Genomic DNA, 13723 nt, shown 5'->3' with positions numbered 1-13723 from the left:
TTTTTATTTTATTTTTAAATAGTCTATCTTCATTATACTATAATATACTCCAGCAGCCGCTGTCACCAAGCAACGCTCCCCGGCGTCCTTGAGTTCGCAAAGACTTCTGGGAATCCGAGGCCCAGGCGTCAGACCGCCCTTTTTGGAGCTACGAACTGCCAGAACAGTGGTACATGCGTCGACGGAAATATTATCGCAAAACAACTTTATTGAGCAGCGTAACCGAACTTGAGGTATGCTTACCGTTAGGTTTTTAGCGCATATTTTGACCCACGGCGGTTTTTATCGGGCAATCTGTCTGGGAAAAGTGTATTTTAATGCGCGGTTTGATGACGTAATGTTGATTGTCAAACGCGAAATGGCGAGCATGCTAGGAGGCCCGTTACCTGCAACACTTTGGGGTCTTAGTGTGTTTATTTCGACCGTGTTACACTATGAGAACGATTAAATAGGCTTTATTTGTCCTGGTAAGTCGTGTTTTGGTTAAAACATTATCTCTCTCGGGGGTGTGAATGGCTCATTTTGTTCTTCTGTATAGGATTGCGTGCTTGCTAGTTAACGGTAAGCTAACCGAGCAGAGTAGCAAAACTGCTGCTATATGTGCCGGGTCGTCAGCTGAATTATGTGTCCGTCTTCTAGACCGGCACTCCTCACCTTTAGCAGGATCCTAGTTTTATTTGTCGACTGTGTATAGGAAACTCTGACAAGCGTTACTGTCTATAGCAATAGTGAGCCTCTCCTGGGCCTTGATTTCCTCGTTTTGTCCAGCCTTCTTACCCAGTAAAGCATTTCACAGCTTTTTCATTTAACATATATATGTTAATTTATAATGTCTCTTTCTTGGACACTAGTGGAGTAATTTAGTCTTAGTGTAGTCATGGTTTATGATTATTGCGTAGATGTAATTATACTAGTAGGACTTGGTGCATTTTGCTTGTAATTTACTTCAAGTTTTGTGTGACACCTGAAATACTGCAGGTGTCAGTATGTGAGTTGATACTACATTCAGTGTAGATTGTTTTATTTCTTGACACTCTGTTCAGAAAATATCTTTCAGTTTTTGATGAGTTTTGAGAATAAAACACTTTTTTGTGCTTGTTGCAAAAGGAAATACAGTTTAGATGTTTATGTTACCTATTCTCAATACTGTGTTTTTTTGGACGTGTTAATAAAATGTGACAAGGAGGACAAAACACTACAATTTTACTTGTTTCGCCTCACATCACAACAGTAACATGCTTACGCGTGTCAGCACAAAGCCTTCTTCAGGGTGTCTTTTTGTGTCTAAAAATGCAAAACATTGGGGAAGAAAACTGCAACCAGATTTTGTATAGGTAATAACTTTTCGCTAATATTGTGAACTGCATCTATTCATTGTAGAAAAGATTGGGTGAATAATGGCGGCTGAAGTGGATGGAGGCAGTGAGTTTCCAGCCCATTATAAAGTCATGATGGACAAACTTAACGAACAACGACAGTTGGACCAGTTCACCGACATTACCTTGATTGTGGATGGTAAGTAGACGTACGATATAGGCCATTTATGTTGTCTTTGTGGAGTTGCTTAACTGTTTCGGTATCTCTTTTCTTTGACAGGACACCAGTTCAGAGCCCATAAAGCAGTGTTGGCAGCATGCAGTCAGTTTTTCCACAAGTTCTTCCAGGATTTTACCCAAGAGCCACTGGTGGAGATCGAAGGTATTCTGTGTTTTGAAATTCTGAAAACAAGATCAATCAGATAGGTGCGTACAGCAAATACAGCACTTTATAACTAATGTGAAGCAAAGTGCTTCACTCATGTGTAAAGCACTTTATAACTGATGTTTTGAGAAGTGCAATACAAATAAAGTTACTACTATTATTATTAAAAACATGTATTTGGAAGTGAAAACAATGGTGATATTAAAGTTATTGTCTGTTGTTAATTTCCAATTGATCAGTTCTGACCTGCCGTAATAACCGTAGCTGTGCACAAATTCACTTGTTCAAAGCCATCAATTATTCTAACAGATATTTAGAATAATATTCCAAGATGACAATGCCAGGATTCATCGGGCTTAAATTGTGAGAGAGTGGTTCAGGGAGCATGAGACATCATTTTCACACATGGATTGACCACCACAGAGTCCAGACCTTCACCCCACTGAGAATCTTTGGGATGTGCTGGAGAAGGCTTTGCTCAGTGGTTCGACTCTCCCATCATCAATACAAGATCTTGGTGAAAAATTAATGCAACACTAGACGGAAATAAATCTTGTGACATTGGAGAATCTTATCTAAACAATGCCACAGCGAATGCGTGCCATAATCAAAGCTAAAGGCTGTCCAATGAAAAAATAGTGTGTTTTTGGAGGCAACTTTTTTTTTTGGCCAGGCAGTGTATATTGCACATCCCTACTTTCAGTACATTTTGCAATTCCAAACCAGTAAGATTTGTGTTTTTAAAAAAAAAAAATGTTACGACATGTATGATTGTCTGAAAGCCCGTGTTGCTTGCCCTACCTGTTTAAAAGAAGTTTTCCCAGATCCCAGCAAATAAAGTAAAATATAATTGAAAAATAGTTTTATTGAGTTGCAACGTTTCAGTCCCTCAGACCTTCATCAGGCATATTATGGGCAGCATTTTCACACTGTAATATAGAAACGAGAGCTGCCTCAATCTTTCATTGAGAGGACTTGAAAGATCATTGGCTAATTGATGAGCACCTGGGTTAATACTATGATGTGCGTCACTTGTCTGCCAAAAGAGTAAAATACAATAGAATATTAATACACTTGATGTCGTTTGATCAATAAATATCAGTGGTCAAAAATATAAAATGGGTGCAAGCTAGAAGTAAGACACTACAAACTAAATTGACTTTATTTTCCCAACATCAACTGCTAAAAGTCTTCAGTTTGTGACATTTTTTCTGCCTCTATTACCATTGCATAGAACAACTTTTACTCACCACTGCTGCTTTTTCATACTCTGACAGGAGTGAGTAACATGGCCTTTCGTCAGTTGATGGAGTTCACATACACAGCTACACTAGCTGTAGCTGGAGAAGAAGAGGCGTACGATGTTTGGAAGGCTGCTGAATACCTCCAGATGCAGGAAGCCATCAAGGCACTCAGCAATAAGTGAGACTTTAAATTTGTCACTGCATCACTGCCCAAAAAAGCTAAATTGTTTCACTATCTGAGTTTAATTGAAGTCATATGTTAATGTAATCAGCGCTTTATGAGCTGGAAATGAATCAGTTGAGGATTATTAATTATAAACTGCATATTGTCTTGCAGGATAAATGAGAATCCCTCACTGGCAACGAAGAACAAAGGTAAAAAGAGGAAGATTGCTGAGACATCTAATGTGATTACAGAAACCTTACCTTCAGTGGATGGGGAACAGGTTAGTATGTTCACGGTTGTCACAGTGATACAGAGGTAGTTCCTTGAAAAGCAGACGGCAGTGACTTGCATTTTCCCCACCACTTCACCATCATCTATCCTTAGTATTATAGCCATCTAATGTATGAACTAACTAACTAACTGACTTTAATAATCAGCACTGAATATGTTCACTGTTGTCCAGGTGGAGATTGAGGTGATAGGGGAAGGTGCCATCGAAGTGGAGGAGTCAGGTCTGGAGGAGGTGGTTGATGCAGCAAAGAATGCCCAGGCTGCATCAGATGACTCTGCTTTGGCTCTGCTCGCTGATATAACCAGCAAGTATCAGCAAGGGGAACCTGCACTACAGGTCATCAAGAAGGGAGGAATAGAAGAGGTATATGGACTTTCATTCTCTTCAACATTATTGTATTTATACCCTTTTCGAACAACAAGCAGCTATACGCAACACAGGTTGGACCCATTCAAATGTGTCACCCTGCTTCTCACTGTTGGCAATGACTGTGGTATACAGCACAGTTCTGCACACATTGGTGATTAACCACAGGATTACCAGTTTTCAGTTTTGCAAGTCAGGTAAATGTTGTTATGGATTGGATATTAGTGTGCTGTATCTCTTCCTTTCATTGATGTTGTCAATGTTTGTTTTTAAGGACATGTTCATAGTCTCATGTAAGTAATATGAATGAAGGCATATGTTACAGAAAATTGTAGCTAAATATATGCTTTAGCTGTTAGTACTGTGGTATTATATTAATTATAGGATTAGGCAATGGAATAATTGTAGCAGTGTCACATCATTTAATTACGTGACAAAAATGATTAACATAAGCCAGTAAGGAAGAACTGTGACAGTGCAGTCAGTAATTACTGTTTCCAAAGGAACCTTCAGATGTCATAAAATAAACATCATAATTGACTTGTTTACAAAGTAAGAACATTGAAATCAGTTAATTTAATTGGTAAACTGTAGACACATAAGACTAAAAATTGAAAGGATTAACCCTAAAGGTTGCTATGTCTGTGTTTGTCCACAGCAGGAGGTTGTGTATCAGGAAGAAACAGTGACTGCCTCCAAAGTGCTGGAGAATGTGGAAGTCGTAGAGGTCCAAATTTCCCAAGTGGACAATGTATTTCGCTGCAGCAAGTGTGACCGCAGCTTCAAGTTGTACTATCACCTCAAACAGCACTTAAAAACACACCTGGGAATGCTAGAAAAGCCCCATATGTGCAACCACTGCGGCAAAGCCTACACGCGGGAGGGTGCCTTGAAGCAGCATATCAGCACGTTTCATTATGATGCTGAGGAGCTGTCTCGAAACCAGAAACCTCAAAAGAAGGTGCATGTTTGTGAATACTGTAAGAAGCACTTTGACCACTTTGGCCATTTTAAGGAGCACCTGCGGAAGCACACTGGTGAGAATGAAAAAATAAAGCTGTTTGTGTTAGGTTTGTTGATGCAACTCAACGTAGTAAATTTCTAATCATGTACATTGACCTGTTTTTACAAATCTAGCACAGCATTTCATGCCTGTCTTTTTTTTGTCTGTAGGGGAAAAGCCTTATGAGTGTCCAGATTGCCATGAGCGTTTTGCAAGAAACAGCACATTGAAGTGCCATATGGCAGCCTGTCAGAATGGGGCGGGAGCCAAGAAAGGACGCAAAAAGCTCTATGAATGCCAGGTACAGTGTGTCCAGAAACAAGGCCATTGAGCACTCCCCCACCAGTGCAGAGACCACATTTCAGTTCATTTTTCACATGTTAATGTGTCATCTAATGCATTAAAACACAATTCATAGACATTTTTTATCTGCGCCTTTTTCAGTGTGCAGACTAATGTCTTGATAAATGTACTAATACTTAATGTACATGTATGTCTCTCAGTATATACTGTAACCAGCATCAAAGTCTTTACACCTGATACTGTTTTTTTTTTTTAATACATTCACTTGTTTATCAGATAACGAGTTGCATCACAAGCTACTGTGATTTAATTTCAGCTTGACACCCCCCCCCCTCCCCCGACAATTATCTACAGTAGGGATGTCTCAATTAAGTATTTGCACCTAATCTAAGTCATTTTAATATTGGATGTACGCCTATACGGGGTGCCTATTTGATATTAATACTTCTATATTATATATATATATTATAATATATTCTATATTGCACAGTTGCACATGGTAGGCTTGTCCATTGCTGGCATAGTTAGCAAATTAGCTGCTCAGCTGCAGCACATTAAAGTACCTGCAAATCTGGTTAGATGCTGGTGTGATCCTTGATTGTGCAATTCTAATACATTATATTTGACTGAAAAAGTGATTTTAAATTGGACTAAATTAAAAGTAGTAAACTTGATCCACTATAGTCAAGGTGTGACAGGTAATAACTATAGCTATGTTGAAAAATGATCTGCACAAGAACTTTCCATTAATGGTCTCCTGTATTATTGTGTACCAAGTGCAGTGGGTACAAGTAAATAAAGGTAGTAAGTAAAGCTGTAAGTTGCTGCAAGATTAGTTATTAAATTAATAATATGATTGACAGAAAATGAATCTGCAGCTACTTTGGTCATTTATTATTGAAGTCATTTTACAAGTTGAAAATGCCTGATGATTGATGTGAGAATGTGTTGCTTTTTTTTGCCATACATTAGTAAATTGAACATTTTGGGGGGGTTTGGCTGCTAGAGTGCCAAAACAAATGATAGCACTACAGGATATTGTGATCAGCATTTTTCACTGTTTTATAGCCCTCACAATTAATCTTCACTTAGTAGAATCTACTTAGGTTACTCAAAAGGAAAACTGCTGCTGGTCCTTTCTTTTCTCTGCACCCATTGCCAACTGTTTTCTCATCCATCAGGTCTGCAGCAGTGTATTCAACAGCTGGGACCAGTTCAAAGACCACCTAGTGAGCCACACAGGGGTCAAGCCCAATCACTGCACCATGTGTGACTTGTGGTTCACCCACACCAAAGACCTGAAGGCCCATCTCAAAGATGTTCATTCCATCGAAGAGCTGGTCATCACCGACTCTGCTGCCACCGCAGCCCTCACCATAGCCACACAGAACATAGAGGGGACAGAAACGGTGCTGTTGGACGATGGGATCCAGGTGGAACATGTCACAGTGGAACCTGTAGATGTCATGGAGATGGGAGAAACCACAACGGTTGTGGTGGAGGATGGAGGGGTGGCTGAGATGTGTGAGGAGGATGTGGAGAGATTAAAGCAGGCCGGGTTGCAGATTCAAGTGGTGCACGTTACAACAACTGAAGTTGATGGGCAGCAGGTGGTGAACTCTCAGGTGGAGGTAGAGGTGGAGGGTGAAACGGTGAACGTCGAGGAAGCAGAACAAACAGTAGCTGTATGAAAATGTGAAAATGACAGTTGTAAATGACCCATAGGACAACTTCAGAACGGCTGCAGTGTCCTGTAGCTGACAACTTGTTTTCATTACATACACCTGCATGTGGGACATAGCATGTCACCTCAAATCCTGCTGTCTGCCATCACATTGAATAACTTTGGACCCACCACCCTCCATCTATGAACTCTGAGATATGGACAGAGAGATATATATATTTTGCTAATGATGCTTATTTATTTTAAAGCTGTTTGCCATCATATCACACATTTCAGATGACTCTTCAGTGCTTCAATCCAATTTCATGTTTGTTTTTTTGTTCTATGATCTTTTTAATTTGGGTCACTTGCCAAGACAATTTGAATGAAAGAATGACATGTTCATGTTGTAACTTGTGTATCAGCTGATGCATTGTGCTGATTTCCCTCAGTGCTAATGCTACAGTTTTGTGCAAGCTTATTTTTCATATGGAGATTTGGTGTGTTTTTTTGTAGAAAAAATATATGGAATAAACTTTGTTTCCAGAGTGGGTCTTGCATCCATCCACTGATCTTAAAATCATTTTGGTTGTGATATAGAGAAATTCAATGACTTTTAAAAATGATTTATTTATTTACATGTTTAGTTTGTTTTCCTTAAACAAGATGGTGCTTATAATGCTGACCTTCATGCTCATGAACTAGGGATTTAGAAAAAAGTAGTTTGCCACCTGTCCAAGAGGCTTCATCTGTAGTAGATACAGCTGGTGGAGAATCACAAAAAGATGTCACATAAGAATCTTGATAGAGATCATCTAAAAACCTGAAAGAAAGAAAAATCTGTGATACATGAGAAGTTTACAGAGTTTAGTTTTACAGAATACATAGGCATTGGATTGTTACTTCAGGATAACCTCTTGTCTCATCCAGGTCAAGATGGAGATCCAGGCTTCTGCAACAGTGGAGCAAATCTGTTCTCCAGTTGTTTGTTGGGGAAATTTATTGCCAGCTTTCCTTAAAATTGTACCCTACCAAGTGCAGGGGTTGGAGAGGCGCTCTGTCAGAATTTAGTGATAATTTAGCATATATGGGCAAATTTCATCATTCTGAGCCCTTTTAGGACTTCACTTCTTCAGTCTTGACCTTGGAAGTAGTGGAACACGCGACGATCCCTATACATTCTTAAGTAGTTTGGTCGAAGTAGGCTTTTCATCATTTCAGGGCACTTCTGACTTCTTGTACTTGTATGTACATGTACACTGTAACCAGCATAAAAGTGTTTACGCCTGATACTGTTTTCTTTTATTCACTTGTTTATCAGATAACAAGAGTTGTATCACAAGCTGCTGTGATTTAATTTCAGCTTGACCCCCCCCCCCCCCCTTACAATTATCTACAGTAGGGAGGTCTCAATAAATATTTGCACCGATTAAGTCATTTTAATATTGGATATACGCCTATTGGGTGCCTATTTGATATTAATACTTTTCTATATTGCTGCACAGGGTAGGCGGGTAGGCCTGTCCATTGCTGGCATAGTTAGCAAATTAGCTGCTCAGCTGCAGCACTTTAAAGTACCTGCAAATCCGGTTAGATTAAATCCATCAACAAGCGATCATCCCTATGTAGCCTATTCTTAAATAGTTTGGTCGAAGTAGGCTTTTCATCACTTCAGGGCACTTTTTGGACACTTTTCCCCTGGTGGTCCTCTGACCCTCCCTTGACCCCATAGCGTGCTAATAGCCTGACCCGCGACCATGGTGACAGACACAGGTTAAGTTACCAGGAGACTCTCACACACTGTGGACAGCTCCTGTGGTCCTGAACCCGACAGATCCTGCGGCCTTTTGCAATTCTTGTTTCTGATTGGATAAAAGCAGCACAAATGCACTCCTCAAACCGCCGCTGATTGGTCGTTTCACCTGCCAGTCAAGCAGATTTCTTTCGCGACGGAGCCAACTCTGGGGAGCAGCTGCAGCAGAACCGGTGTGCTCAATGTCACCCGGCAGCACAGAAGATGATTTTCATAGAGAAATCGGCAAAGCTCGTCGCCACGGCTCCATGAAGGTATTTATGAAAGCAAGATTAACTAATCTGCGCTGTCTTTCAGCACTGATAGGATTAATAAAAAAATACGCTGGCACATAGTGAATGGCCTGCTGCGAAGAGGTGTTAACTGAACGCATATGGACAAATCAGTTTAGTGATGCACCCCATGATTTAATAACTCGAAAGTTTATTTGTGTTTGGAAAGCTTACATGTTTGAGAGAATAAATGTATTAAGTATAACACATCGGAGAGATTATCCTGGTTGGCGAGCAGCACATCTGAAGTATTAAGGTGGTATGGCGCTGAAGCATGAGGCACATAATTGCTTCTTTTTACAATGTCACTGGCTATTATCTTGTTTTGTATCCTCATATCGTAATGATGGTGGACGTTTTAATACAATGCATCACTCCCGAGAGGGATCAGTGCCTCACCTGGCAGTTACGCACACACACACGCACGTAACGCACGCACGCACGCACTCTTCATCCACTCTCACAGGGATCCACCATGATTTACTGATTAACCTTCTGTTTTGAGCAAACAGGCTCGATAATGCCAAGAAACCAATGGAAGTAGTTAGGCTCCAACACCTGTTGCACACTTTAACTGTATGTATAGCGTCCATCATAACCAGGACAATTTGACTGGAAAGCCTTTCGTGAATATGTGTAGGGGGCAATAGATTACTACTGCAATTTTAGGAGTACAGTAGTTTGATGAACACAAACTAAGAGAAGACTTACATTGATAAACACTGTAAAGTGTTTGTGTCAGAGAAAAGCAATGTATTTGTTGAATCATTCACACAAAAAAACAACTTGTTTTGGGCTACTAGGAGAGGAAAGGAAACAGCCAGAAGCAGTTCAGTCATCATAGATTACACACTTTATTGACTTTGATTTATTTACATCTTATATTTTTTGTGTTTGCTGAAAGAGAGATAAGGAAGTCATTTGACTCAGTCAAATTTAGACACAATCATCCCCTAAGGGAAATTTGCCATGGGCACACAGTGCTACATGGCTGCATAGCAACACACACAACTACAATCACACAGATACACACTGGTAGACAACACAAGACAGAATCACATCAGTTACATGCAGCCAGCCGTACTGCAAGACCTCTGGACGAAGTATACCGACAGCGAGACCGAGTACAACCACGTGACATTGCACAACCCAGAATATGACAGTGGCAGTAATCACAATGGTCTGGTGGTCTTAGTACCAGCTGGTTGAGAGAGACATAACAGGGCCAGCAGATGTAATACTCTGGTAGTGGCAGTAAAAGAAGTTTTAGGGCTCAGGGGTGTGGGGTGTGCCAGGCAGGGGGTCCACAGCAATGAGACTCCCCCTGCTCGGCTTGGGGGGGGGGGGGGGGGGGGCTAGGGCAGTGGAAGGCCTATCAATGTGAGATGTGTTCAGTTGTTTGTTAAGGAGAGATATGGATGTGGGGACAAAAGACAGTTTGAGACGGTTACTCTTGCATCTGCTGGCTCTGAAGCACCTCCCTGATGGTAACATTTCATATTCAGGGAACAGAGGGTGTGAAGGGTCACTCAGGATTCTGTTAGCTTGTCTAACTACTGTACTCTCATACACTGCTTGGAGAGGTTGTAGGTGTTCCTGTTTCCCTACAGTCTTCATGGCTATTGTCAGTATTTTGCGGAGTCTGGACTTGCATTGTACTGTGAGGGAGCCATACCACGCTGACATGCCATATCTTATTATGCTGGCTAGTACAGTGTTGTAGAAAGTTAACATTAGCATTACATGTCTTGTTAAACTGAGCCACCAGGATGACGCATGTTATGTCTTTAACTACAAGACATGGCATGTTTTTAGGCATATTTTAAGAAGTTCCAACCCCCTACCTGAAAAAAATAAGCAGATAATCAATAATTTACTTCATGAAAGTAATCTACCTATCTCAATAGGCCTGAATTGGAAGCTGAATATATTTCCATATTTTTCAGCGACTGTTTACTTCTGCCTGAATTAAATTTGCTCTTGATTTTCATTCTTTTGATGGTGAATCAGTCAGAGCTGATGAAACATTGTGCTCCATTTGTTCTTTCTTTGATGAAAACCCTCTTTAAAGTGCTGAACATGCAAAACTCGGATGGCTCTTTAAAGCAGGAAGAAATAATTGACCAAATGGATTCTGATTTGAGCGACCATACGTAGATGTCTATTGCATTGTTATGTTATTGTGCTCCCCGTAAACACTGTCATGTTAACTTTGTTAAGGCCACAGAGACATCTAAAGCTCTCTGTGTGCCTCTTTCTCTGCAAAAAGTATTACGAGTCGTACAGTATTTTTTATGTATTGTCAGGCTTGGGGAATAAAAGTGTCTGCTTTTTGACACCGCTGCAATGAGTTAGCATTGATGAATGACAATGAGTCTTTCTGCATACAAAGAAAAAAGTAAATCAAAATATAAATATAATTAGTGCAGAAAGAGCAGCACAATGTTCTGCCCATGTAGATGTGCTTCTCTCTGGATAACAGCATTGAATGTTTTTCATCAATTTCACTTGATGTTGCAAATACAGGTCTGAATTATTTCAGGGCTTTGTATGTTTGTGGGTCAGGGGGATGGGATTTAGAGGTCAGTCTGTCTTTTTGGAAATGAGAAATATTTGCCCCATAGATTCCAAAGGGGCCGGCCTCTCTGTTCCTAGGGCCCAAAGTCTTCATTGTTGCAGCTCTTTCACTGCTGAGCTCTTTATTCTTGTCAACCGTGCGTCTCAAATAACACACTTTGGAGCTTTGTGTGGAGAGAACTCGCTGTCAGCTTGTGCGTGCTTTAGTGTACGTATTTACACGAGTGTGCTTGTGCATGTGTGTGTCTGAGAAAGTGTGAATGTGTGTGCGTTTGGGCAAGTGTGTTGCCTGAATGCATAACAGCAGTGAAAAAGAGAGAATGGGATGCAAGCATGGGCAGAATGAGGGAATGGATGTGATGGGAGGCAGTTAAGCAAGACAAAACAGAGAGGAGGGACTCCTTTACCGATAGATGTTTCAAAGAGGAAGCTCCTCTCTTCTCTTACCTTGTCTAAGTAAATGCTCAAACAGGCATCAAGATGGAAAGAGTGTCTAATTCTTGATCCACAGCTGCTGTGGATGGGCACTCATGTCTTTTGTTGTTGGAGTGTGTGAAGAGGCTGCTGATGCTAGCAGTGTGTTCAGCAGGAGAGTGCATCAGGCAGACCCTCCTCCTTTGTATAAGGAATCCTCAAACAAATGATTGGACGTCTGTTGAGTAAGGATGCATTCTTGGCCAAGCTGCTTGTTTGCTGATGAAGGGCTGACTGTTTGCACACTCATACATGTTTCAGATAAACAGTATATTTGTACTCCCAACTTAAACTCTTGAACATCACTTCAATATACTCCTGGCTTTATTAAAGTTTTGAAGCTTTAAAACAGACACAAAGTTAAAATCAATAACATTCTGCAAATCAGTATGACCAAGGGACTGAGGTTACAGGTAGGTTGTGTATTAATAAGGTTTCTAATTCTTCCACTGATGTGTGTGTGCTGGTGTGTGTATGAATCCATCAGTTTGCAGGCACATATAATTAACAAGCACATTATCAGACTCAATGCAACACTGTGTAACCACAAACATGGCAATGTGGGATATCTTTCTTGACACTCAGTGCCAGTCAATGCCTAATCCTTCGCCTGAAAAAAGACAAACAAACACACTCAGTGAGCATCCATCGCCAAGCAACCAAGTAGATCTGTTATTCAGTGGAAGCAAAGCACAAAGCAATCAGGGTAACTATACTCATCTACAGGCCCTCTAAGGAGATACTCTCCACTTCAAGTAGTTATCAATAGATCAAGTCAGTTACTTAAACTCGCTGATTGTTCAAAATAAACTGTTTGACATATCAGTGGCTAGACAGATGATCAGAAATGTAAAGTCCTCATGGTTATCTTATCCCAGAGCTCTTCTTGCTCTCCACTTATTATAAATGTGTTTAATTCATGCATGGTTGTCCTTTAGTCTTTTCATATACACACATAAAAGACTGGTAAACAGGGTTTGTTGCTTTATGCTGTAAAGCAGAGGCCTTTCCTCTCTCAGCAAGTCCTTTTAGGTTTCCTGAGATCAATGCTGAGATATTCATGGAAATTAACAGGAAGGTGTTTGAAGGCTAAGAGACTGTAGGCCTGCTTTGAATTGAGTTTCTTTGATTTGCTAACAAGGCTTGAACAGTGATTCATTCATCTTAAAATAGAGATGAATGAGAGAATGTCTACCCCTGCCATATGCACTGCATGCAATACATGTTCTTTTGTGAACATCATAACTAAAAGACAATTTATAATAAATATATTACATTTCGTTGCACAGCATAAATTTGTGCAAAATAGATTTTTTCATAGTTTCTAATCCAGTGGAAAGACCTAGCAATGTTAAAGTCTGTCTCTCATGACTACCACTTCCTTATACCATTGTTTGTCTATGACACACAAGCTCCTTTGTCCCTATTGAAGATGTAAATCTGAAAGAATTGATAGAAAATACAAAGTTTAAATTTCTAAAGAAGCAAAATAATTTCCTGAAACAGCTGGGTAGTGTAGTGTTGTAGCACGTTACTCAAACAGAATTAAAAGCCACATTTGTTAGGGATTATTTTCAATAACTGATCAATTCACATTTACCACACTAGTGAATACCAGGACAGTGAATGTGGAATAGACTCAACCTGAACTACAGTGCCTGATTTTACCATACTAAAACAACATCCAGTAGAGCTGAACTCATTGATAGAGGAATCAACAATCAAGCTACATAGACCTAAATTGAATAAATTCTTTGTTGGTTTTGGTATTTTCAATATTTTCCATATGAGTGTGGCAACATTTGTATGTAGTTTATGTACTAGGCAGGATGAAGGGCAGGTAAAGTAT

General features: G+C 40.1%; 1 protein-coding gene across 3 annotated transcripts; it reads left to right on the top strand.

Moving 5' to 3' along the window:
• The first annotated feature begins 249 nt into the window (after positions 1–249).
• znf131 (zinc finger protein 131) lies at positions 250–7280 on the top strand. 3 transcript variants are annotated; one of them, XM_053325203.1, is made up of 9 exons: positions 250–474; positions 1386–1515; positions 1597–1698; positions 2979–3123; positions 3283–3391; positions 3575–3766; positions 4431–4806; positions 4943–5073; positions 6257–7280. In XM_053325203.1, exons 2-9 carry the CDS (start codon positions 1398–1400, stop codon positions 6764–6766), a joined length of 1683 nt encoding a protein of 560 aa, XP_053181178.1. In that variant the 5' UTR covers positions 250–474; positions 1386–1397; the 3' UTR covers positions 6767–7280. The 3 variants fall into 3 exon arrangements, with proteins under 3 accessions (XP_053181178.1, XP_053181177.1, XP_053181179.1); XM_053325202.1 differs by having other exon boundaries at positions 251–474; positions 4428–4806; XM_053325204.1 differs by lacking the exons at positions 250–474; positions 1386–1515 and having other exon boundaries at positions 1651–1742; positions 4428–4806.
• Positions 7281–13723: the final 6443 nt, after the last annotated feature.

This window comes from Scomber japonicus, chromosome 9, assembly GCF_027409825.1.
Source record: "Scomber japonicus isolate fScoJap1 chromosome 9, fScoJap1.pri, whole genome shotgun sequence".
Taxonomy (NCBI): Eukaryota; Metazoa; Chordata; class Actinopteri; order Scombriformes; family Scombridae; genus Scomber; species Scomber japonicus.
This window is presented reverse-complemented; position numbering and strand designations above follow the sequence as displayed.

What these genes read in the sequence shown, in the direction of transcription:
- znf131 (XM_053325202.1), top strand. Translation starts at nt 1,398, where the DNA reads ATGGCGGCTGAAGTGGATGGAGGCAGTGAGTTTCCAGCCCATTATAAA. An exon ending in ATCAAGGCACTCAGCAATAA is followed by an intron (nt 3,124 to 3,282) that starts GTGAGACTTTAA and finishes ATTGTCTTGCAG; the next exon opens with GATAAATGAGAATCCCTCAC. An exon ending in GCACCTGCGGAAGCACACTG is followed by an intron (nt 4,807 to 4,942) that starts GTGAGAATGAAA and finishes TTTTGTCTGTAG; the next exon opens with GGGAAAAGCCTTATGAGTGT.